General features: G+C 41.7%; 1 protein-coding gene across 5 annotated transcripts in view; it reads left to right on the plus strand.

Moving 5' to 3' along the window:
- The window catches only part of LOC106575132 (zinc finger protein 385B), a 164507-nt gene extending 141437 nt beyond the window's left edge, over window positions 1-23070 (plus strand). For 3 of the 5 annotated variants that reach the window (XM_014151365.2, XM_014151361.2, XM_045698754.1), the window contains 5 exons: window positions 16692-16896; window positions 18406-18711; window positions 18927-19108; window positions 19925-20032; window positions 21194-23066. In XM_014151365.2, the coding sequence (XP_014006840.1) occupies window positions 16692-16896; window positions 18406-18711; window positions 18927-19108; window positions 19925-20032; window positions 21194-21406 (1014 nt within the window). In that variant the 3' untranslated portion in view covers window positions 21407-23066. Of the gene's footprint in view, window positions 1-16691; window positions 16897-18405; window positions 18712-18926; window positions 19109-19924; window positions 20033-21193 lie in introns of all 5 variants that reach the window. The other 2 variants (XM_014151358.2, XM_045698753.1) reach the window with 2 other exon arrangements.
- Window positions 23071-26281: the final 3211 nt, after the last annotated feature.

The raw sequence follows: 26281 nt of genomic DNA on the forward strand, positions 1-26281 counted from the left end.
TGCATTCACCTTATGATATCCAGTGGAACAACCACTTTACAATAGTGCATCTAAATCTTTTAAGGGGGGGGTTAGAAGGATTACTTTATCCTATCCCAGGTATTCCTTGAAGAGGTGGGGTTTCAGGTGTCTCCGGAAGGTGGTGATTGACTCCGCTGTCCTGGCGTCGTGAGGGAGCTTGTTCCACCATTGGGGTGCCAGAGCAGCGAACAGTTTTGACTGGGCTGAGCGGGAACTGTGCTTCCTCAGAGGTAGGGGGGCCAGCAGGCCAGTGGTGGATGAACGCAGTGCCCTTGTTTGGGTGTAGGGCCTGATCAGAGCCTGAAGGTACGGAGGTGCCGTTCCCTTCACAGCTCCGTAGGCAATCACCATGGTCAAAGATATGATCAAGAGCCTCACATACAGTATATCGTTTGGTCATTGGTGCCACAGAATGAATTGTGAGCAAGACCTCAAAAAAGCTTCATATACCAGAGCTGCGAGAAAAGTTCTATATATTATTGAAACAATGTTGCGATTGTTTGTTTGTGAGGTGTGGTTCCAGTGGGGGAAATATTCTATTGGGGAAGGGTTCTCGTGGGGGTTGCCATGGAAGCCAAGAAGGGGAGTGAGGTGTGTGTGTGTGTGTGTGTGTGTGTGTGTGTGTGTGTGTGTGTGTGTGTGTGTGTGTGTGTGTGTGTGTGTGTTCCATAACATTTTTCAAGACATTGGAATTGTCTAGTTGGAAATATTATTAAGTTTTATGTTAAAAAGGCCCTAAAGATTGATGCTATACAACGTTTGACATGTTTCTACGAACATAGATAGAACTTTTTTTGACTTTTTGTCGTGAAATTTTCGGCGCGCTACCTACATTTGGAGTAGCTTACTGAACGCGCAAACAACAAGGAGGTATTTGGACATAAATTATGGACTTTATTGAACAAAACAACATTTATTGTGGACCTGGGATTCCTGGAAGTGCCTTCTGATGAAGATCATCAAAGGTAAGTGAATATTTATAATGCTATTTATGATTTTAGATGACTCCAAAATGGCGGGTATCTGTATTGAATGATGTATTTTTCTGAGCGAAGTACTCAGATTATTGCAAAGTGTGCTTTCCCCGTGAAGCTTTTTTGAAATCTGTCACAGCGGTTGCAATAAGGAGATGTTTATCTATAATTCTTTGAATAACAGTTTAATATTTTATCAACGTTTATGAGTATTTTTGTAAATTGTTGTGCTGATTCACCGGCAGTTTTGGAGGCAACATTTTTTCTGAACATCACTCCAATGTAAAATGGGGTTTTTGGATATAAATATGAACTTTATCGAGCAAAACATACATGTATTGTGTAACATGAAGTCCTATGAGTGCCATCTGATGAAGATCATCAAAGGTTAGTGAATATTTTAGCTGTATTTTTGGTTTTTGTGATGCATGTCCTTGCTTGGGAAATGGCTGTGTGGTTTTTCTTGTGAAGTTTATGTCCTAACATAATCTAATTTTATGCTTTCACGGTAAAGCCTTATTGAAATCGGACAATGTGGTTGGATTAACGAGAAGTTTATCTTTAAAATGGTGTAAAATAGTTGATTGTTTGAGAAAATGAAATTATGAGATTTTTGCTGTTTTGTATTTCGCGCCATGCTATTTCACTGGCTGTTGAATAGTGTGTCCCGCAGGTGGGACGCTAGCGTCCCACCTAGCCCATAGAAGTTAACAGCTTCTACCCCCAAGCCATAAGACAGCTGAACAATTAATCAAATGGCCACTGGACTATTTACATTAACACCTCCCCCCTCCCACACACTGCTGCTACTCGCTGTTTATTATCTATGCATAGTCACGTCACCCCAACCTACATGTACAAAGTATCTCGACCAACCTGTATCCCCCGCATATTGACTCAGTACCGGTACCCCCTGTATAGAGCCTCATTATTGTATTGTTACTTTTTATTATTTTTTACTTTAGTTGATAAATATTTTCTTAACTCTTTCTTGAACTGCACTGTTGGTTAAGGGCTTGTAAGTAAGCATTTCACGCTAAGGTTGTATTCGGCACATGTGACAAAGTTTGACTTGACATATTTCAAAGTCAAATTCGCATTTTAATTAATTAATTAAAAATAGAAAACGAAGATGTCTGAATTGCATATGTCTTCACACCCCAGAGTTAATACTTGTTTGAAGCACCTTTTGCAGCAATTACAGTTGTGAATCGTGTTGAAAAAGATTCCACCAACTTTGCACAACTCTTGGAGCAAAATATATCCATTGTTTTTGACAGAATTGCTCAAGGTCAGTCAATTTTGTTGGGGATCATTAATCAACATCAGTATTTAAAGTCTTATCGATCAGATTTATGTCAACCCTGAGTGACACTGGACCACTCAGGGACCCTCAACACCTCTTGGAATGCCATTCTGGTGTGTCTTTAGTCTTAAAATGTGCATTCTTGTATTTTTCAATGAAACAATTATCTCCTTACCATACTCAAAGGGATTTTCAGTGTCTTGGAATTATTTTGTAACCTCCCCTGACATGTGCATGCCTAAAAATGTATCACTAACATGTTTTAAAAGCATTGGTGGCTCTGAGATTGAATTATTGTTTGAAAGACAGAGGACGTTTTTATTGAATCATCATAACCACTATTTAGCCTTCCCTGTAGCTCAGTTGGTAGAGCATGGTGTTTGCTATGCCAGGGTTGTGGGTTCGATTCCCATGGAGGGCCAGCACAGAGAAAACATGTATGAAATGTATGCATTCACTACTGTAAGTCGCTCTGGATAAGAGCATCTGCTAAATGACTAAAATGTAAATGTGTGTGTGCTCAAACACACATGCATGTGGAGGTCTGGGAGAGGAAGTGTGTCCATTTGATGAATGTGCGTGAACTCAATTGTATACACTAATTGTAGTCTCACCCATTCATTTCTAATGACCGGTCATTTTTGACTTGGAACACCACGTGTACAAAAGTTAGCTAAAACACCCAAAATGTAATAAAATATAAATAACATTTTTCCCATTCCAGAGTGAGTACGTTTGCATATGAAGTGGCTATGTTGAGCATAAAAGTGATCATTTGAAACAGGTCCTATACGTAGATTTACAGTTATTTGGCAACTTTAGCAAATCTCAGAATGTTTTAGAAATCAGAACATGTGCTGCATGATGCAACTATAGGCTATTGATGAGATTAAAAAGTTGCAAGTTGTTCCTTGTCTCAGGCTGCACACACTCTTCTCTCATCAAGTGATTATCAGACTATTCTCAAGTGATTGTTTCACTCATCAGACTATCCTCAATTTAATTGTGTCTTTGCTAATATGTCAAATTCGTTTTGATTTAGAATGGCCCATTATCTAATGGGCAGGAACAGGGGCAGTGGGAAAAAATCTGTATGCTCTCGAATAACTGATGGAAGCCACATTCCTGCCTGTTCATTTCTCTCACACACGCTAGGAAGGCTACTCCGGTTATGTTACTCCACACATCAACCACTGTTTGAGGAGCATGCAGCCTCTCGCTGCGCCACAGGTGATATTCCGCCCAAACTCTGTATGCCATGGGCTCTCCAACCCTGTTCCTGCAGCTACCCAGTGCATAATTTGGGAAACCAAGTGAAATCTGTTCGGCAACATCGATAGTAACATGTTTTCTCCATAAAACATATGTCATTAAACTGTTGACAGCCCCTCAATCTTTTTTGTTATACTTTTTACCCCTTTTCCGTGATAGCCAATTGGTAGTCCCATCGCTGCAACTCCCGTGTGGACTTAGGAGAGGCGAAGGTCGAAAGCCATGCGTCCTCCAAAACACGACCCTGCCAAGCCGGACTGCTTCTTGACACACTGCTCACTTAACCCAGAAGCCAGCGGCACCAATGCGTCAGAGGAAACACCATACAACTGGCGACCAAAGTCAGCGTGCATGCTAAGGGTTTGATGTTTGAAAAGTGTTTGATGTGGCTCCCGAGTGGCGCAGCGGTCTAAGGCACTGCATCTCAGTGGTAGAGGTGTCACTACAGACCCTGGTTCAATTCCAGGCTGAATCACAACTGGCTGTGATTGGGAGTCCCATAGGGCGGTGCACTGTGATTGGCACAGTGTCATCCAGGTTAGGGTTTGGCCGGGGTAGGCCGTCATTTTAATAAGAATTTGTTCTTAACTAACTTGCCTAGTTAAATAAAATAGAGTCCTGAGTACTAGGCCATTAGCGACCTGATGATTGTTAGGGAGTTGGGTACTACCAATGTATGTTCAGAGTGGATTAAAGGAGATTACTGTGACTCAATGGTCACATGTAATTGTACTCCAGTCATAACTCATGACTGCCAGTGTGGCGGTAACCGCAACAGCCTTAAGGGGAAATTAACAAGTGTGTTCTTGTACACAACCATTGGTTTAGAGAGTGACTGCTGGGTGTACACTTTCATTTATTTTGGAAGTGATTGTTTGTGTGATTGTGTGTATGTGTCCTCAGTGCACCACACTTCTCGTGTGTGTGTGTGTGTGTGTCTGTGTGTGTCCCGTTACAAAAAGACACATGAAGAAATCACAAGCTATCAATACTTTTGGGTTTAAGTTTCGCTTTCAAGTTCATTATTTTTGTTTCCAATACTAAGAATTTTGTTCTCGACTTCAGAAGTTTTGCTTGATATTAATGGCACAAATGTAACTCAGTCTAGAGGATTGCATCATATAATAACACTATTACTCTACTGAAGGTATTTATAGTGGCAATCCTTAATTAGAACATTAACAAAGTGTACTCCCCACCACAGTTTCAGTGAAAAGCTGAAGGATGTGGCTGGAGAAATGCAACCACTCTCAAATTCATAGACTAAATCAAATCAAATCAAATTTTATTGGTCACATACACATGGTTAGCAGATGTTAATGCGAGTGTAGCGAAATGCTTGTGCTTCTAGTTCCGACTATGCAGTAAAATCTAACAAGTAATCTTACAAATTCACAACAACTACCTTATACACACAAATGTAAAGGGATGAATAAGAATATGTACATATAAATATATGGATGAGCGATGGCATAGGCAGATGCAGTAGATGGTGTAGAATACAGTATGTACATGAGATGAGTAATGTAGGATATGTAAACATTATTAAAGTGGCGTTATTTAAAGTGACTAGTGATACCTTTATTAAGTCTGTTTATTTAAGTGGCCAGAGATTTGAGTCTGTATGTTGGCAGCAGCCTCTCTATGTTAGTGATGGCTGTTTAACAGTCTGATGACCTTGAGATTTAAGTGGCGACATTGAGACTGTGGCTGTGCCTCGACCTAGGTTGGGCAAAACTTAACATGGCGGTGTTCGCCTTAGCAATCTCACTGGAATAAAGACCTCCATTCCTGCCATTTATTGAAAGAGATTGTGATACTTCACATCTCAGAATAAGGCTACTTTAATGTTAGATCCCTCACTTCCAAGGCAGTTATAGTCAATGAACTAATCACTGATCATAATCTTGATGTGATTGGCCTGACTGAAACATGGCTTAAGCCTGATGAATTTACTGTGTTAAATGAGGCCTCACCTCCTGGTTACACTAGTGACCATGTCCCCCGTGCATCCCGCAAATGCGGAGGTGTTGCTAACATTTATAATAGCAAATTTCAATTTATTAAAAAAATGACGTTTTCGTCTTTTGAGCTTCTAGTCATGAAATCTATGCAGCCTACTCAATCACTTTTTATAGCTACTGTTTACAGGCCTCCTGGGCCATATACAGCGTTCCTCACTGAGTTCCCTGAATTCCTATCGGACCTTGTAGTCATGGCAGATAATATCCACATTTTTGGTGACTTTAATATTCACATGGAAAAGTCCACAGACCCACTCCAAAAGGCTTTCGGAGCCATCATCGACTCAGTGGGTTTTGTCCAACATGTCTCCGGACCTACTCACTGCCACAGTCATACTCTGGACCTAGTTTTGTCCCGTGGAATAAATGTTGTGTTTTTCCTCATAATCCTGGACTATCGGACCACCATTTTATTACGTTTGCAATCGCAAAAAATTATCTGCTCAGACCCCAACCAAGGATCATCAAATGTCGTGCTATAAATTCTCGGACAACCCAAAGATTCCTAGATGCCCTTCCAGACTTCCTCCGCCTACCCAAGGACGTCAGAGTACAAAAATCAGTTAACCACCTAACTGAGGACCTCAATTTAACCTTGCGCAATACCCTAGATGCAGTCGCACCCCTAAAAACAAAAAACATTTGTCATAAGAAACTAGCTCCCTGGTATACAGAAAATACCCGAGCTCTGAAGCAAGCTTCCAGAAAATTGGAACGGAAATAGCGTCACACCAAACTGGACGTCTTCCGACTAGCTTGGAAAGACAGTACCGTGCAGTATCGAAGAGCCCTCACTGATACTCGATCATCCGATTTTTCCAACTTAATTGAGGAAAATAAGAACAATCCAACATTTATTTTTGATACTGTCGCAAAGCTAACTAAAAAGCAGCATTCCCCAAAAGCGGATGGCTTTCACTTCAGCAGTGATAAATTCATGAACTTCTTTGAGGAAAAGATCATGATGATTACATTTACATTTTAGTCATTTAGCAGATGCTCTTATCCAGAGCGACTTACAGTAGTTAATACATACATTTAATTTTTTAAATTTTTTGTACTGGCCCCCCGTGGGAATCGAACCCACAACCCTGGCGTTGCACACACCATGCTCTACCAACTGAGCCACAGGGAAGTGGCTCAGTTAGAAAGCAAATTACGGACTCCTCTTTAAATCTGCGTTTTCCTCCAAAGCTCAGTTGTCCTGAATCTGCACAACTCTCCCAGGACCTAGGATCAAGGGAGACACTCAAGTGCTTTAGTACTATATCTCTTGAGACGATGAAAATAAGCATGGTCTCTAAACCTTCAAGCAGAATACTGGACCCTATTCCAACTAAATTACTGAAAGAGCTGCTTCCTGTGCTTGGCCCTCCTATGTTGAACATAATAAACGGCTCTCTATGCACTGGATGTGTACCAAACTCACTAAAAGTGGCAGTAATGAAGCCTCTCTTGAAAAAGCCAAACCTTGACCCAGAAAATATAAAAAACTATCGGCCTATATCGAATCTCCCATTCCTCTCAAAAAAAAATGAAAAAGCTGTTGCGCGGCAACTCACTGCCTTCCTGAAGACAATGTATACGAAACGCTTCAGTCTGGTTTTAGACCCCATCATAGCACTGAGACTGCACTTGTGAAGGTGGTAAATTACGTTTTAATGGTGTCAGACCGAGGCTCTGCATTTGTCCTCGTGCTCCTAGACCTTAGTGCTGCTTTTGATACCATCGATCACCACATTCTTTTGGAGAGATTGGAAACCCAAATTGGTCTACACGGACAAGTTCTGGCCTGGTTTAGATCTTATCTGTTGGAAAGATATCAGTTTGTCTCTGTGGATGTTAAATTTACATTTACATTTAAGTCATTTAGCAGACGCTCTTATCCAAAGCGACTTACAAATTGGATGACATCCTGTTAAATCTGTGGATGTTTGTCCACTGACAAATCAACTGTAAATTTTGGTGTTCCTCAAGGTTCCGTTTTCACTATATATTTTACCTCTTGGTGATGTCATTCGGAAACATAATGTTAACTTTCACTGCTATGCGGATGACACACAGCTGTACATTTCGATGAAACATGGTGAAGCCCCAAAATTGCCCTCGCTGGAAGCCTGTGTTTCAGACATAAGTAAGTGGATGGCTGCAAATGTTCTACTTTTAAACTCGGACAAAACAGAGATGCTTGTTCTAGGTCCCAAGAAACAAAGAGATCTTCTGTTAAATCTGACAATTAATCTTGATGGTTGTACAGTCGTCTCAAATAAAACTGTGAAGGACCTCGGCGTTACTCTGGACCCTGATCTCTCTTTTGACGAACATATCAAGACTGTTTCAAGGACAGATTTTTTCCATCTACGTAACATTGTAAAAATCGGAACATTTCTGTCCAAAAATTATGCTGAAAAATGTATCCATGCTTTTGTCACTTCTAGGTTAGACCACTGCAATGCTCTACTTTCCGGCTACCCGGATAAAGCACTAAATAACCTTCAGTTAGTGCTAAGCACGGCTGCTAGAATCTTGACTAGAACCCAAAGATTTGATCATATTACTCCAGTGCTAGCCTCTCTACACTGGCTTCCTGTTAAGGCTAGGGCTGATTTCAAGGTTTTACTGCTAACCTAAAAAGCATTACATGGGCTTGCTCCTACTTATCTTTCCGATTTGGTCCTGCCATACATACAGTGAGGGAAAAAAGTATTTGATCCCCTGCTGATTTTGTACATTTGCCCACTGACAAAGAAATGATCAGTCTATAATTTTAATGGTAGGTTTATTTGAACAGTGAGAGACAGAATAACAACAAAAAAATCCAGAAAAACGCATGTCAAAAATGTTATAAATTGATTTTCATTTTAATGAGGGAAATAAGTATTTGACCCCCTCTCAATCAGAAAGATTTCCAACTCCCAGGTGTCTTTTATACAGGTAACGAGCTGAGATTAGGAGCACACTCTTAATTAAAGGGAGTGCTCCTAACCGCAGCTTGTTACCTGTAAAAAAGATACCTGTCCACAGAAGCAATCAATCAATCAGATTCCAAACTCTCCACCATGGCCAAGACCAAAGAGCTCTCCAAGGATGTCAGGGACAAGATTGTAGACCTACACAAGGCTGGAATGGGCTATAAGACCATCGCCAAGCAGCTTGGTGATAAGGTGACAACAGTTGGTGCAATTATTCGCAAATGGAAGAAACACAAAAGAACTGTCAATCTCCCTCGGCCTGGGGCTCTATGCAAGATCACACCTCGTGGAGTTGCAATGATCATGAGAAAGGTGAGGAATCAGCCCAGAACTACACGGGAGGATCTTGTCAATGATCTCAAAGCAGCTGGGACCATAGTCACCAAGAAAACAATTGGTAACACACTACGCCGTGAAGGACTGAAATCCTGCAGCGCCCTCAAGGTCCCCCTGCTCAAGAAAGCACATATACATGCCCGTCTGAAGTTTGCCAATGAACATCTGAATGATTCAGAGGACAACTGGGTGAAAGTGTTGTGGTCGGATGAGACCAAAATGGAGCTCTTTGGCATCAACTCAACTCGCCGTGTTTGGAGGAGGAGGAATGCTGCCTATGACCCCAAGAACACCATCCCCACCGTCAAACATGGAGGTGGAAACATTATGCTTTGGGGGTGTTTTTCTGCTAAGGGGACAGGACAACTTCACCGCATCAAAGGGACGATGGACGGGGCCATGTACCGTCAAATCTTGGGTGAGAACCTCCTTAGCCAGGGCATTGAAAATGGGTCGTGGATGGGTATTCCAGAATGACAATGACCCAAAACACACGGCCAAGCCAACAAAGGAGTGGCTCAAGAAGAAGCACATTAAGGTCCTGGAGTGGCCTAGCCAGTCTCCAGACCTTAATCCCATAGAAAATCTGTGGAGGGAGCTGAAGGTTCGAGTTGCCAAACGTCAGCCTCGAAACCTTAATGACTTGGAGAAGATCTGCAAAGAGGAGTGGGACAAAATCCCTCCTGAGATGTGTGCAAACCTGGTGGCCAACTACAAGAAATGTCTGACCTCTGTGATTGCCAACAAGGGTTTTGCCACCAAGTAGTAAGTCATGTTTTGCAGAGGGTTAAATACTTATTTCCCTCATTAAAATGCAAATCATTTTATAACATTTTTGACATGCGTTTTTCTGGATTTTTTTTGTTATTCTGTCTCTCACTGTTCAAATAAACCTACCATTCAAATTATAGACTGATAATTTCTTTGTCAGTGGGAAAACGTACAAAATCAGCAGGGGATCAAATACTTTTTTCCCTCACAGTACCTACACATATGCTACGGTCACAAGACGCAGGCCTCATTATTGTCCCTAAAATTTCTAAGCAAACAGCTGGAGGCAGGGCTTTCTCCTATAGAGCTCCTCCATTTTTATGGAATGGTCTGCCTACCCATGTGAGAGACACAGACTCGGTCTCAACCTTTAAGTCTTCATTGAAGACACTGGCTTACTGGTGCTCTTCCATGCCGTCCCTAGGAGGGGTGCGTCACTTGAGTGGGTTGAGTCACTGATATGATCTTCCTGTCTGGGTTGGCGCCCCCCTTGGGTTGTGCCGTAGCGGAGATCATTGTGGGCTATACTCAGCCTTGTCTCAGGATGGTAAGTTGGTGGTTGAAGTTATCCCTCTAGTGGTGTGGGGGCTGTGCTTTGGCAAAGTGGGTGGGGTTATATCCTGCCTGTTTGGCCCTGTCCGGGGGTATCGTCGGATGGGGCCACAGTGTCTCTCGACCCCTCCTGTCTCAGCCTCCAGTATTTATGCTGCAGTGTCGGGGGGCTAGGGTCAGTCTGTTATATCTGGAGGATTTCTCCTGTCTTATCCGGTGTCCTGTGTGAATTTAAGTATTTTTTTTCTCTCTCTCTCTCTCTCTCTCTCTCTCTCTCTCTCTCTCTCTCTCTCTCTCTCTCTCGGACCTGAGCCCTAGGACCATGCCTCAGGATTACCTGGCCTGATGACTCCTTGCAGTCCACCTGGCCGTGCTGCTGCTCCAGTTTCAACTGTTCTGACTGCGGCTATGGAACCTTGACCTGTTCACCGGACGTGATATCTGTCCCAGACCTGCTGTTTTCAACTCTCTAGAGATACTCTCAATGATCGGCTATGAAAAGCCAACTGACATTTACTCCTGAGGTGCTGATCTGTTGCACCCTCGACAACCACTGTAATTATTATTATTTGACCCTGTTGGTCATCTATGAACATTTGAACATCTTGGCCATGTTCTGTTATAATCTCCACCCGGCACAGCCAGAAGAGGACTGGCCACCCCTCATAGCCTGGTTCCTCTCTAGGTTTCTTCCTAGGTTCTGGCCTTTGTAGGGAGTTTTTCCTAGCCACCGTGCTTCTACACCTGCATTGCTTGCTGTTTGGGGTTTTAGGCTGGGTTTCTGTACAGCACTTTGAGATATCAGCTGATGTAAGAAGGGCTTTATAAATAAATTTGATTTGATTTAGACAGAAGCTGTTTTTCAGTCTCTCGGTCCCAGCTTTGATGCACCTGTACTGACCTCGCCTTCTGGATGATAGCGGGGTGAACAGGCAGTGGCTCGGGTGGTTGTTGTCCTTGATGATCTTTTTGGCCTTCCTGTGACATCAGGTGCTGTAGGTGTTTTGGAGGGCAGGTAGTTTCCCCCCGGTGATGCGTTGTGCAGACCACACTATCCTCTGGAGAGCCTTGCGGTTGAGGGCGGTGCAATTGTTGTACCAGGCGACGATACATCCCAGCAGGATGCTCTCGATTGTGCATCTGTAAAAGTTTGAGAGTGTTGTAGATGACAAGCCAAATTTCTTCAGCCTCCTGAGGTTGAAGAGCCGCTATTGCGCCTTCTTCACCACGCTGTCGGTGTGGGTGGACCTTTTCAGTTTGTCCGTGATGTGTACGCCGAGGAACTTAAAACTTTACACCTTCTCCACTACTGGGGGGGTGCTCCCTCTGATGTTTCCTGAAGTTGAGTGAGAGGTTATTTTCCTGACACCACACTCCGAGGGCCCTCACCTCCTCCCTGTAGGCTGTCTCATCGTTGTTGGTAATCAGGCCTACCACTGTAGTGTCGTCTGCAAACATGATGATTGAGTTGGAAGCGTGCAAGGCCACGCAGTCATGAGTGAACAGCGAGTACAGGAGAGGGCTATGGTTGCAAGGACTGACCATTACATGATATCAAAATTACAGTTTTAACCATGTTGTTAGGATGTTTACATTTACTTTGTTTACAAACAGTGTAAAACAGACGTATATTTTGGGTTCTGATGGGGTTTGAGAATTGAACTAAGCGCCTGAGGCCTTCTGACCCACTGGGAATGTGATGAAAGAAATAAAAGATTAAATAAATCATTCTCTCTACTATTATTCTGACATTTCACATTCTTGGGTTCACGTGTAAGAAAACTCCACGTGAAAAACATTCACATGTGAAAATCACATTTGCAGTTTCAATTGAAAATATGAAGTGAGATTTTTTTCCACCGGTGGAATTAGGGTGACCACATGTAAAATGCCCAATGAGGGACAAGGAAACAATTTTTCGGGACATTCACAGAATACATTCACAGAATACATTTATTTGGGACAGGTTAATAAATCACATGGATCGTCAAATGACCACATAGTTCTGCTGTATTAAGGTCAAGGCCTGTTAAAGGGGAAATCCTTAGTTGCTACATCCATTTTTGGATTATAAATGAATGATTCTTGAAGATTTGTTTAGAATCCCGTGGCATTATTTTTTATAATTATATAGCATGAAGAATACAATTGAACATAACTTAATAAAATAGAAAGGATATTTTCTCCAAATGATTTCAAAGGAAGTGTGCACATGCGGCTATTCTGTGTTGAGCGGTTATTAACAAAGAAACTGGTTCTCCTACAGTATACAGTTGAAGTTGAAAGTTTTCATACACCTTAGCCAAATACCTTTAAACTCAGTTTTTCACAATTCCTGACATTTAATCCTAGTAAACATTCCCTGTCTTAGGTCAGTTAGGACACCACTTTATAAGAATGTGAAATGTCAGAATAATAGTAGAGAGAATTATTTATTTAATCTTTTATTTCTTTCATCACATTCCCAGTGGGTCAGAAGTATACATACACTCAATTAGTATTTGGTAGCATTGCCTTTAAATTGTTGAACTTGGGTCAAACGTTTCGGGTAGCCTTCCACAATAAGTTGAGTGAATTTTGGCCCATTCCTCCAGACAGAGCTGGTGTAACTGAGTCAGGTTTGTAGGCCTCCTTGCTCGCACACGCTTTTTCAGTTCTGTCCACAAATTTTCTATAGGATTGAGGTCAGGGCTTTGTGATGGCCACTCCAATACCTTGACTTTGTTGTCCTTAAGCCATTTTGCCATGACTTTGGAAGTTTGCTTGGGGTCATTGTCCATTTGGAAGACCCATTTGCAACCAAGCTTTAACTTCCTGACTGATGTCTTGAGAAGTTGCTTCAATATATCCACATCATTTTCCTGCCTCATGATGCCATCTATTTTGTGACGTGAACCAGTCCCCCCTGCAGCAAAGCACCCCCACAACATTATGCTGCCACTCCCGTGCTTCACGGTTGGGATGGCGTTCTTCAGGCTTGCTAACCTTCCCATTTTTCCTCCAAACATAACGATGGTCATTGTGGCTAAACAGTTCTATTTTTGTTTCATCAGACCAGAGGACATTTCTCCATCTTTGTCCCCATGTGCAGTTGCAAACCGTAGTCTGGCTTTTTTATGGTGGTTTTGGAGCAGTGGCTTCTTCCTTGCTGATCGGCCTTTCAGGTTATGTCGATATAGGACTCGCTTTACTGTGGATATAGATACTTTTGTACCTGTTTCCTCCAGCATCTTCACAAGGTCCTTTGCTGTTGTTCTGGGATTGATTTTCACTTTTCGCACCAAAGTACGTTCATCTCTAGGAGACAGAACGCGTCTCCTTCCTGAGCGGTATGGCGGCTGCCTGGTCCCATGGTGTTTTTACTTGCGTACTATTGTTTGTATAGATGAATGTGGTACCTTCAGGCATTTGGAAATTGCTCCCAAGGATGAACCAGACGTGTGGAGGTCTACAATTATTTTTCTGAGGTCTTGGCTAATCTCTTTGATTTTCCCATGATGTCAAGCAAAGAGGCACTGAGTTTGAAGGTAGGCCTTGAAATACATCCACAGGTACCCCTCCAATTGACTCAAATGATGTCAATTAGCCTATCAGAACTTCTAAAGCCATGACATCATTTTCTGGAATTTTCCAAGCTGTTTAAAGGCACAGTCAACGTAGTGTATGTAAACTTCCAACCACTGGAATTGTGATACAGTGAATTATAAGTGAAATAATTGTTGGAATAATTACTTGTGTCATGCACAAAGTAGATGTCCTAACCGACTTGCCAAAACTATAGTTTGTTAACAAGAAATTTGTGGAGTGGTTGAAAAACGAGTTTTAATGACTCCAACCTAAGTGCATGTAAACTTCCAACTTCAACTATATGCTTAATTTAGAGTTTTTTATGCCACTTGAGTTGTGATACAAATGTTGGGATATATGTTTAGATTTTGAATACATTCTAAGGCTGCATGATGGAACTCTAATGAGGATTTGGAAAAAAGTTGCATGAAAGGCATGATCTCTGATTTGTTTATTGTGCCGGCTGCACACGCTTCATCAGTCTCTCATTCACAATATGACAAGCACTAGATAATATTTTCAACAGGCCTCAGATATCCTGGCGGCAATTCCCCTTGTGTGGTGTAATGCCCCCTAAAAAAATCCATGCCTTTTGCGGCCTCCCTTGGGCTGAATATAATGAATATAATTCCCTTCTCCTGGCTGCAATGCTCCAAAGCACCTCTCGCTCACGTGGCTCTCTCAGATATCTCAATTCTTATTAGCCAATGCCAGTCACGTGATTGGGTCCTTCTCAGATGCATTTCAGCTAAGAAGTAGGCTACAAGTGAATGAAGACATACACATCAGGGACGCAACTGTGTGTGTCCCTCTTATCGAATTCCGAGGAGCATATTGAAGATGTTAGAAGTGTCCACATTTATCCTACTTTTCATCAGCCAACAAGATGAGTAGGCCTACCGAACAGCAAAAGCACTAGCCTATGTCAATCTACTATTTCCCCACAGTACAAAAGTTGATCTATTCTTGTAGTCAACTTGTCCTTCTGTGCAATAAAGGAATATTCAAAACATACTCGCATCAAAAAAACCTTTAAAAGCATTGAGGCTGATGTAACAGATCAGAACGTTTAGCTTAAAATGTTGATAAACTATTAGGCTATTTCTTCACATTATAAGCGCAGCAATCCGCACACGACAGTAGGCTATAAATGCGAATATTCCAAAATAAAATCAATTAGCGGTAATACACTGTTCTCGAAAGTGACAGCAAATGCAATTATGCATGTAATGCTGTATTATAAAGGTGTATTTTTATGGTGAAAATGATCTTCCTCAAACTTGAAACTCACATGCAGCCTATGTACAATATGCCAGTTAGGCTCTACACCGGTTATAAAGCAGATTCATGTGCTTCATTTTAAGAAGCTTTTTGGCCACAGTTGTGATTCAAACCTTATCAAAACATATAGGCCTATGGGCTAGGCTACATGAGGTGTGTGACTATGATTTGAACAATGCGCAATGCTCTGTTTCTTGCCTTACTGGACAAGCTGGGCATCATTCACAAGTGATAAAATATTATTCACAAGTGATAGACCAATATTGTCACCCATCAGACCATTCTTAATTTAATGTTGTCTTTACATATACTAAATAATATATGTGTGTAATGAGTTTTGATTTAGAATGGACCATTATCATGCACCTGTCTCGGAGCAGGGCCATGGGAAAAAATCTATGCACTTATCATCACCCTTTCCTTCCAGTTTTCTGCAGCCAATGACTGGAACGAACTGCAAAAATCTCTGAAGCTGGAGACTCATATCTCCCTCACTAGGTTTAAGCACCAGCTGTCAGAGCAGCTCACAGATCACTGCACCTGTACATAGCCCATCTGTAAACAGCCCATCTATCTACCTACCTCATCCCCATACTGTATTTATTTATTTATCTTGCTCCTTTGCACCCCAGTATCTCTACTTGCACATTCATCTTCTGCACATCTACAATTCCAGTGTTTAATTGCTATATTGTAATTACTTCGCCACCATGGCCTATTTATTGCCATAACTTACCTCATTTGCACTCACTGTATATAGACTTTTTGTTTTCTTTTGTTCTACTGTATTATTGACTGTATGTTTTGTTTATTCCATGTGTAACTCTGTGTTGTTGTATGTGTTGAATTGCTACGCTTTATCTTGGCCAGGTCGCAGTTGCAAATGAGAACTTGTTCTCAACTAGCCTACCTGGTTAAATAAAGGTTAAATAAATCAAATAAAAAAAGAGCGAATGTAGGATGCTTTTCCCGTTGTGTCACTGATCCCTCTGGAACTTTCATTGCGCACACCTGGCCCCTATTCCCACCGATTGTATTTGTTTATATGTGCCCTTTGTTCACCATGGTGGGGTTGATTATTGTTACAATGTCCATTGGTGCGTGTGAGTACATGTGCTGTGTGTTTTGGGCTTTCGTGCCCTTGTGGATTGCGCAGATGATTACGGGTCTCGTCCCGTGCGTTCATCATTGTGCGCGTGTGTATTTATTCGAGGTACTGCTCGCTCTTTTGTTTGGGTTTCAACCCTGTGTTTTTGTTACGTGTTTGTTCGGTCTTCGTCCCTGTGCCTTTACACGGCACGCCGTAATTTGGGCTAAATAAAAACCCTATTACGCATTCCTGCGTCTGTCGCCCGAATCATTCATGCCAGCGTGAAACGTGGTTCATTTTCATGCCAGCCAGGTAGGCTATACTCCTATTGTAAAGTAAAGCGATGTGCTTAATATTAGGACAGTTGATAAATAAATATAGTAGACCTAGCCTAGAGAAAACTGATGGGATCATCCTCTTTTTAATAGAGGCCATCAAAACTCTCTTTTCTCACGCAGTTACATAGCCTATAGAATTGTGTTAGAAATGAGCCTGACGGAACAGTTCATTTCTTCCCCTTTGTAGAGCCAAGCCGATGCGCACTACAAAGGCAGCAAACATGCCAAGAAGCTCAAAGCGCAGGAGACTCCTAAACATAAGACCCTGAAAAACAACAGCACACCCAGCCAGGACAGAGGAAAGAGATTCATATCCTCCACCACCACCTCTTCCTTCTCCTCATCTTCCTCCTCCAGTATCGCTGTCACTGCCTGCAGCTCTGAACAACCAGGTTAATAGCTCCTCTTGTTTAAGGTTGAGTTCCAAATGGCACCCTATTCCCTACATAGTGCATTACTTTTGAATAGAGCCCTATGTGGGCTAGGTATAGGGAATAGTGTACCATTTGGGACAGGCACATTGTCTACTCCGAATATTTAAGCTGCATGCTCTATACAGCCGTTGCCTTATTGGCCTTTGTCTCAAGCATTTGGACTTGTGATGATGTTAAGTGTGTTTGTGAGTGTGTGTGTATATGCTTCTCTGTGTATTATTGTTATACCTCAGCTCAGAGGAGCTTGTGAACATGTGTCAGGGTCATTTGAATGTGGTGCCTACATCAATGTACTGAGTTGGATTGCTAAAGTCACTGACCTAAGGAAAGTGGTGTTGGATTGCATACCCATTGATCTGAGTTGGGAATGGTAGGCTACACTACCACCTGGGCTGTTGCTTGGTTTAGTGATAGATGTATTCGTGCTGGATAAGTAGTGCTGGATCCCAATATCAATAATTTGTTATGATATCGATATGAGCAAGGCATATTGTGAATAAGTTTAACCCCGCCACAGCTTAGGGATGGGGCTAGAGAAATGTAAGCACCTGCAAATTCATAGACAAAGCTATGGATGCAGGGAATGACCATCCATGATCTCAACATTATAGGGAAAGTGGCCATCAACAGTTACATTGTTTACAAACAATGGAGTAAACCAAGCTTATATTTTGGGTTCTGATCTGTCACGACAGTTGAATTAAGCTCATGTGGCATTCAGAAGTTACTGTATATTCTTAAAGAATCAATGGATATATATCATTCATTTATGTACCAATTGCAGATTGCCTGTAAAAAAATATTTTTAAAAAGCACCATCATCATGTGTACGGTCGGTTCCTCCGCAGTTCAGCTCAAATTTACTGGCTAATTCATAGTCACGAAAAGGAAGAAATCGGTCCAAAATGGGGAGGTAATACCTGAAATGGTGTTTTCGTTTTGCTACAGCGTACCCCTATTTACACGACCCAGAGCACTGCTTGACAGCAGCTGTGGAAATGCTCTCTGACTCATCAATCCTGAACAAATGGAAGTCAGACGTTAGGTTAGATTAAGGTTAGATAAAACCATAGAGGGAGTCTTCTCTTATGGTAACAACGGCATGTATCAATACCTTCAGACTAGTTTAATACCAATAATTCAGACTAGTTTAATACCTTTGATACATGCAATTCAGACTAGTTTGAGAGAGAAAAGGCTCTCAACTCATTCATTCAATTGATCACAGATTGCATGTATCAATGCCCAATTCTGTGGCCTGCGTGGTCAATCGGTCTAAGCCGCTGCCTCCAGAATACAGCCACTGTATCAGTGCAAGCGTGGTTTTGAGCTAGTGTCCTATCTAATAAAATACACACACAAAAAAAGCCCAATACCCCTACTTACTAACTCTGTAGCACAACACTGTGTTAAGTGGGTTATGAGGTGGTTTAACTGTTGTATCTGTTTGATTTTCAATTAAAATAGGGTTATATCCAAACAATCTCTACACCATGGCGTCTTCAAAATCGTTTTTCCCAGCTGCTGGCCTGGCATTGGCGCCCTCATCTATCCTGTGTAAACCTCTGTGTGAGCCCACACCTGCCAGTCCGGCCCCAGAGATGCCAAAGCCCACCCTCACTAAACCAACCCCAGTGCCTGCTGTGCCTGCTGCCCCCGCCCCGTACAAGCACTCCGACGAATCAGAGGAGGAGAAGGCCAAGAAGCTTCTCTACTGTTCGTTATGCAAAGTGGCCGTCAACTCCCTCTCCCAGCTTGAGGCTCACAACACAGGTCAGCTAAATGGAATCTATTAGTTGCTAATTGTTCACGTGAAACTTTGGCTATGGTTCATATACTGTACATATAATGTAAAAATACATTTTTTATCTGGACAGGTGTAATTTCTGTCTATCTATGGGATGTGCCCCTTTTGGCTCAAGAGCACCTTTTAAACGTGACGAATAGCCTCTTTAATGTTCTTGCTTGTTATTCCACATCCTTACCAGGTTCCAAGCACAAAACGATGCTGGAGGCGAGGGATGGAGCAGGGCCCATCAAAGCCTATCCCAGACCAGGGACTAAGCTTAAGGTCCAGGCCACCATCACCAAAGGCTCAGGCCTGCAGAACAAGACGTTCCACTGCGAAATCTGTGATGTCCACGTCAACTCAGAGATCCAGCTCAAACAGGTAAAGAAATAGACAATTACAGACAATCTCAACATTTATTCATTGAATTGATCACAAATCCAAAATAATACATTTTACCTCTGTACAACAAGTGGATTGAGTTGGCAGAACAATTGCCTCAGTGTGTACAACACAACAAAATCCTGTACCGCAGTATAGTTTTTTATTTCTACAACTTTTTGTGTATGTGCCATGCCATTGCCTGTGTAGTCAAACTACATTTGAAATGTCTATAGTATGATATGTCATCTTGCAAAGTTGATCATATGAAGTCTCTAATTCATAGAATATGGCCTCCATGAGTCAAACACTAGGCAGGTGGCTTTTGTATTTTTCTCCCACAGGTACTATTACATAATTACACTGTCAATCTCCACCACAATTAGCAGTTAATAACTTCACATTTATAATGAATAGGCCTAAGGCATGGATTTTCATTTTCTGGATGGCCACATTATGTGCAGGCATTTGTTCCAAATGTTAAAAAAAACCTGATAAACTAGTCTTGATTTAAAATGTATTATTTCGATCAGTCATGTGTTAGTACTGGGCTAGAATAAAAGCCTGCACATACTGCAACCCTTTAAGACCAGAGCTTCCCATCCCTGAGATATGTCCTACAATGAAAGGTTACAACTAGATCAAACTGATTAGCTCTGAAGAAATACTAAATCAGTGCCAGTTTAGTGATTTGCTTACGTCAGCCATATTGAGTTTGTATATACACTATGTTTCAACTGAGTATGAACGACTTTGAAAGGTAATATTTCATGCGCCTACAGGACTAATGTCAACCCTTTTTTGTACTTGTTTCAGCACATTTCCAGTCGGAGGCACAAAGACCGAGTGGCCGGGAAACCCTTGAAGCCCAAATACAGTCCTTACAGCAAGCAGAAACACAGCACCGCCACCACCACACTAGAAGTAAGGCAGTATTATCATCAGTCATTTTCCTCAGTTTTGGTGGAGATTTGTCAAATCTACACTGAGTGCACAAAACATTAAGAACATGGCAGGTAGCCTGGTGGGTAGGAGTGTTGGCCTGTAACCGAAAGGTTGCTGGATCAAATCCCCAAGTTGGCAAGGTAAAAATCTTGTCATTCTGCCCCTGAGCAAGGCAGTTATCCCACTTTTCCCCGGGCGCCGATGACGTGGATGTTGATTAAAGCAGCCCCCCGCACCTCTCTAACTCAGAGGGGTTGGGTTAAATGTGGAAGACATATTTCAGTTGAATGCATTCAGTTGTTCAACTGACTAGCTATTTCCTTTCCACCTTCATTTTGCCCTCAGAACAACCTCAATTCGGCAGGGCATTGCCTCTACAAGGTGTCGAAAGCGTTCCATAGGGATGCTAGCCCATGTTGACTCCAATGCTTCCGACAGTTGTGTCAAGTTGGCTGGATGTCCTTTGGGTGGTGAACCATTCTTGATACACATGGGAAACTGTTGTGTGTGAAAAACACAGCCGTGTTGCAGTTTTTGACACACTCAAACCGGTGCGCCTGGCACATACTACCATACACCGTCCAAAGGCACTTAAATATTTCTTCTTGCACATTCACCCTCTGAATGGCACATATACACAATCCATGTCTCAATAATTTCAAGGCTTAAAAATCCTTCTTTAACCTGTCTTTTCCCCTTCATCTACACTGACTGAAGTAGATTTAACAAGTGACATCAATAAGGTATCATAGCTTTCACCTCGATTCACCTGGTCAGTCTGTCATGGAAAGAGCACACTCAATGTATATACACTATGTTTCCAGACGAAAAGAGAATATCAACTCACTGAAATAATATCCAGTATCCTGAGAAAATGTCCTGAGATAATATCTGTTTTAATTCAGTTGACAATGTACAGAATTAACTGTATTATCTCACCCGGTGGCTGTTCTCTTTTAATTGATATTACACATTGCCTATGGGTAGTCTGTTTGAGCAGAGAGGCAAGAGTAGTCTCTCTGATGGATTAGTTTACAGATTTATTTGTTGACTAATCAGTCAATTATAGAATTGGATAGCATTACACACCTTACCCCATATGAATTGTTGTGTCTCATGGAGTTGTTCTCTTCCCCTCAGGCTAAATTGGCATTCCAGAAGGACCTTGTGAAGCCCCTGTCTCAGTCTTTCCTCTCCAGCCCGTTCATCCCCACCACCATACCTTCCATCTCCCTCCACCCGCGGCCCAACACCTCCGTCTTCCAGAAAACCGCCCTCCAGCCCTCTTTCCTGCGAGCGGCTCCTGGCCCTATCCGGCCAACAGGAGGGTCCATCCTCTTCGCCCCATATTAACCTTTGAACCCCTCATCCCGACCACCTGAGCACAGAGGGAGGTCCAGCTTCATGTGTACAGTGTCCATATTATGACAGCCTCAGAGTCAGAAGTGGTTGGTGTCAAACTGTTCCTCAGAGAGCTCTGAGATGTGTATGAGAGGTGTTACCATGGCAACGTTCGCACTGGGGCAGTCAGGATTATGGAGCTTGACCCGACAACATGTTTCTCTTAAACCTGCTGAACCTTAACCGAGGGGAGCATTGAACTGTCTACCCCCTGATTGACTTGAATTACCGCGGTTTCTCGGCACAATGTAAGGACAACACCAGTCACGTGTACGGGTGTCCTATTAGGACAGCCTCAGTGTCAGGACTTGTTTCGATCTCACCTTACACATGATCTGTGTGAATTTGTTGTAGTGCTGGACAGCAGAGGAAGTGCTGTGTTGTTTTAGACTGATGATGGGGGCTAGCTTGTCTCCAGTGTTTGTATGGTGGAGAAAGCTATGGGATACAGTGCCATGATTGACCTCAAATCAGGCGTCTCATATTTTTTTCTAACTCTTGTGGGCTGAACAACTGACACCAGCTGCGATTAACTCTTTCAAAGCCACAATAAACATCCCTGCAAAATCTGGGATGTTTACCTTCGGTCCTTCAATTTCAGTGTTATTATAACATAAACAACTGTTTGTTTTTCCAAAGACAAAATGGAGAATTGCACATTAATGCTGCCCTGCCTGGTGTCTGGCAGGGATGTCATGGGCCTTTGATTTCTATGTGATGTCAATGTTTTTGTCAGGGCACTGTATTGTGACCCCTTAATGCAATAATGTACAGGGTTTTAAGATACGTGTACAGTATATACAAAACTATGTTAGGTAGTATTGTAACAGAGAGTACTAGAAATAGAGTTTATGCACACATTGTGATTTGGAGAGTTTGGAAAATACTGCTTTAAACTTTTTTTGAAATCAAGAAACGAGATATGAATGTTATAGTTGTGCTCCTTTAAGTACGAAATTGTGAGCTTAGGATCAAAATTGAATAATTGCCTTCTCTGGATGACACAGTGATGTCCTTTGCTATGCAAGAAGTTGATAACTATTGTCACCACATTTTAAGCGATATTGTGTACGGTTTTAACCACGGCAACAACAGCAAGATTTAACCTGTATGGTGTTAATATTACGACACCCTCATTCTCAGCAGGACTTGTTTCAATCTTAGCAGGACTTAGGCTGTCCTAATATGGACACCGTCAAACAGAGTTGATTACAATGGAAGGTGGCTAGATGTTTATCCATAGGAATTCTTTGAAGGTATGCCTTTAGAAAGTATTCATACCCCTTGACTATTTCCACATTTTGTTGTGTTAGAAAATGGCCTTAAAATGGATTTAATTGTCATTTTTGATAACGATCTGCACAAAATGTAATGTGAAAGTGGATATTTTTTTTCAACATTTGTAAAAACTATTAATGAAAAATGTAAAACTAATATATCTTGATAAGATACAATTGAAGTTGGCAGTGTACATACACCTTAGCCAAATACATTTAAACTCAATTTTTCACAATTCCTGACATCCTAGTAAAAATTCCCTGTCTTAGGTCAGTTAGGATCACCACTTTATTTTAAGAATTTGAAATGTCAGAATAATAGTAGAGAGAACGATTTATTTGAGCTTTTATTACTTTCAATGCATTCCCAGTGGGTCAGAAGTTTACATACACTCAATTAGTATTTGGTAGCATTGCCTTTAAATTGTTTAACCTGGGTCAAACGTTTCGGGTAGCCTTCCACAAGCTTCCCACAATAAGTTGGGTGAATTTTGGCCCATTCCTCCAGACAGAGCTGGTGTAACTGAGTCAGGTTTGTAGGCCTCCTTGCTCGCACACGCTTTTTCAGTTCTGCCCACAAGTTTTCTATGGGATTGAGGTCAGGGCTTTGTGATGGCCAATCCAATACCTTGACTTTGTTGTCCTTAAGCCTTTTTGCAACAACTTTGGAAGTTTGCTTGTGGTCATTGTCCATTTGGAAGACCCATTTGTGACCAAGCTTTAACTTCCTGGACTGATGTCTTTAGATGTTGCTTCAATATATCCACATCATTTTCCTGCCTCATCATGCCATCTATCTTGTGAAGTGCACCAGTCCCTCCTGCAGCAAAGCACCCCCACAACATGATGCTGCCACCTCCGTGCTTCATGGTTGGGATGGTGTTCTTCGGCTCGCAAGCCTCCCCCTTTTTCCTCCAAACATAATGATGGTCATTATGGCCAAACAGTTCTATTTGTGTTTCATCAGACCAGAGGACATTTCTCCAAAAAGTACCATCTTTGTCCCCATGTGCAGTTGCAAACCGTAGTCTGGCTTTTTTTATGGCGGTTTTGGAACAGTGGCTTCTTCCTTGCTGAGCGGCCTTTCAGGTTATGTCGATATAGGACTCGTTTTACTGTGGATATAGATACTTTTGTACCTGTTTCCTCCAGCATCTTCACAAGGTGCTTTGCTGTTGTTCTGGGATTGATTTGCACTTTTTGCACCAAAGTACATTTATCTCTAGGAGACGGAACGCATCTCCTTCCTGAGCGGTATGGCAGCTGCGTGGTCCCATGGTGTTTATACTTACGTACTATTGTTTGTACAGATGAATGTGGTACCTTCAGGCATTTGGAAATTGCTCCCAAGGATGAACCAGACTTGTGGAGGTCTGCAATTTTTTTTTCTGGGGTCTTGGCTGATTTCTTTTGATTTTCCCATAATGTCAAGCAAAAAGGCACTATGTTTGAAGCTTCTAAAGCCATGACATCATTTTCTGGAATTGTCAAAGCTGTTTAAAGGCACAGTCAACTTAGTGTATGTAAACTTCTGACCCACTGGAATTGTGATACAGTGAATTATAAGTGAAATAATCTGTCTGTAAACAGTTGTTGGAAAAATTACTTGTGTCATGCACAAAGTAGATGTCTTAACCGACTTGCCAAAACTATAGTTTCTTAACAAAAAATGTGTGGAGTGGTTAAACAATGAGTTTTAATGACTCCAACATAAGTGTATGTAAACTTCCGACTTCAACTGTAAGTATTCCAGCCCCTGAGTCAAAACATGCTAGAATCAACTTTGGCAGCAATTACAGCTGTGAGTCTTTCTGGGTAAGTCTCTAAGAGCTTTGCACACCTGGATTGTACAATTTTTGCACATTATTATTTAAAAAAATGTTCAAGCTCTATCAAGTTAGTTGTTGATTATTGCTAGACAGCCATTTTCAAGTATTTTTAAGTCATAACTGAAATTAGGTGTCACGGTTGTCGTCGGTAATGGAGGACCAAAACGCAGCAGGTATGTGTAAGCTCATCTTGACGTTTATTAATTTCCCAAAATGAACACCAAAATAACAAAACAAGTGAACGAACGATATACAGACAGTCTGTCAAGGCACAAGGCTAAACACAGAACAATCTCCCACAAACACACAGACAAACACACCCAACTAATATAGGACTTCCAATCAAAGGCAACACCACACAGCTGCCTTCAATTGGAAGTCCACCCCAATTAACTCTACATAGAAACAGACTACCTAGACTAAACATAGAATTACATAAACATAGATCATAACCCAAAAACCCAGAAATACTAAATCAAACACCCTTTTACCAAAACACCACCCCGAACCACATAAAACAAATACCCTCTGCCACGTCCTGACCAAACTACAATAACAATTAACCCTTATACTGGCCAGGACGTGACATTAGGCCACTTAGGAACATTCAATGTCGTCTTGGTAAGCAACTCCAGTGTATATTTGGCCTTATGTTTTAGGTTTTTGTCCTGCTGAAAGGCGAATGTGTTCCCAGTGTCTGTTGGAAAGCAGACTGAACCAGGTTTTCCTCTAGAATTTTGCCTGTGCTTAGCTCTATTCCATTTATTTTTATCCTAAAAACTCTTTAGTCCTTGCCGATGACAAGCATACCCATAGCATCATTCAGCCACCACTTTGCTTGAATATATGGAGAGTGGTACTCAGTGATGTGTTGTATTGGATTTGCCCCAAATGTAATGTATTTCTTTGCCAAATTGTTTGCAGGTTTACTTTAGTGCCTTATTGTAAACAGGATGCATGTTTTGGAAGATTTTATTCTGTACAGGCTTCCTTCTTTTCACTCTGTCAATTAGGTTAGTATTGTGGAGTAACTACAATGTTGATCCATCCTCAGTTTTCTCCTATCACAGCCATTAAACTCTGCAACTGTTTTAAAGTGACCATTGGCGTCATGATGAAATCCTTGAGCGGTTTCTTTCCTCTCCTGCAACTGAGTTAGGATGGACGTCTGTATCTTTGAAGTGACTGGGTGTATTGATACACCATTCAAAGTGTAATTAATAACTTCACCATGCTCAAAGGGATATTCAATGTCTGCTTGTCCATGGTCTTTGTGGTTGAATCTGTGTTTGAAATTAAATTCTTGACTGAGGGATCTTACAGATAATTGTATGTGTGGGGTACAGAGATTAGGTAGTCTTCCAAAAATCATGTTAAACACTATTATTGCACACAGTCATGCAAGTTATTGTGACTTGTTAAGCAGATTTGTACTCCTGAACTTAGTTAGTCTTGCCATAACAAAGGGGTTGAATACTTATTGACTCAATACATTTCAGCTTTTCATAAAAATATTTTTTGTAAGAAGCTCTAAAGACATAATTCCACTTTGACATTATGGGGTATTGTACGTAGGCCAGTGACACATTTAATCAATTTTAAATTCTGGCTGTAACACAACAAAATGTGGAAAAATTCAAGGGGTGTGAATCATTTCTTAAGGCACTGTGCCTCTATGGGTCCACACTGGGATTTGTAATATGGTGTGTTAACCAGAATTG

The sequence above is a fragment of the Salmo salar genome, chromosome ssa17 (assembly GCF_905237065.1).
Source record: "Salmo salar chromosome ssa17, Ssal_v3.1, whole genome shotgun sequence".
Classification (NCBI taxonomy): Eukaryota; Metazoa; Chordata; class Actinopteri; order Salmoniformes; family Salmonidae; genus Salmo; species Salmo salar.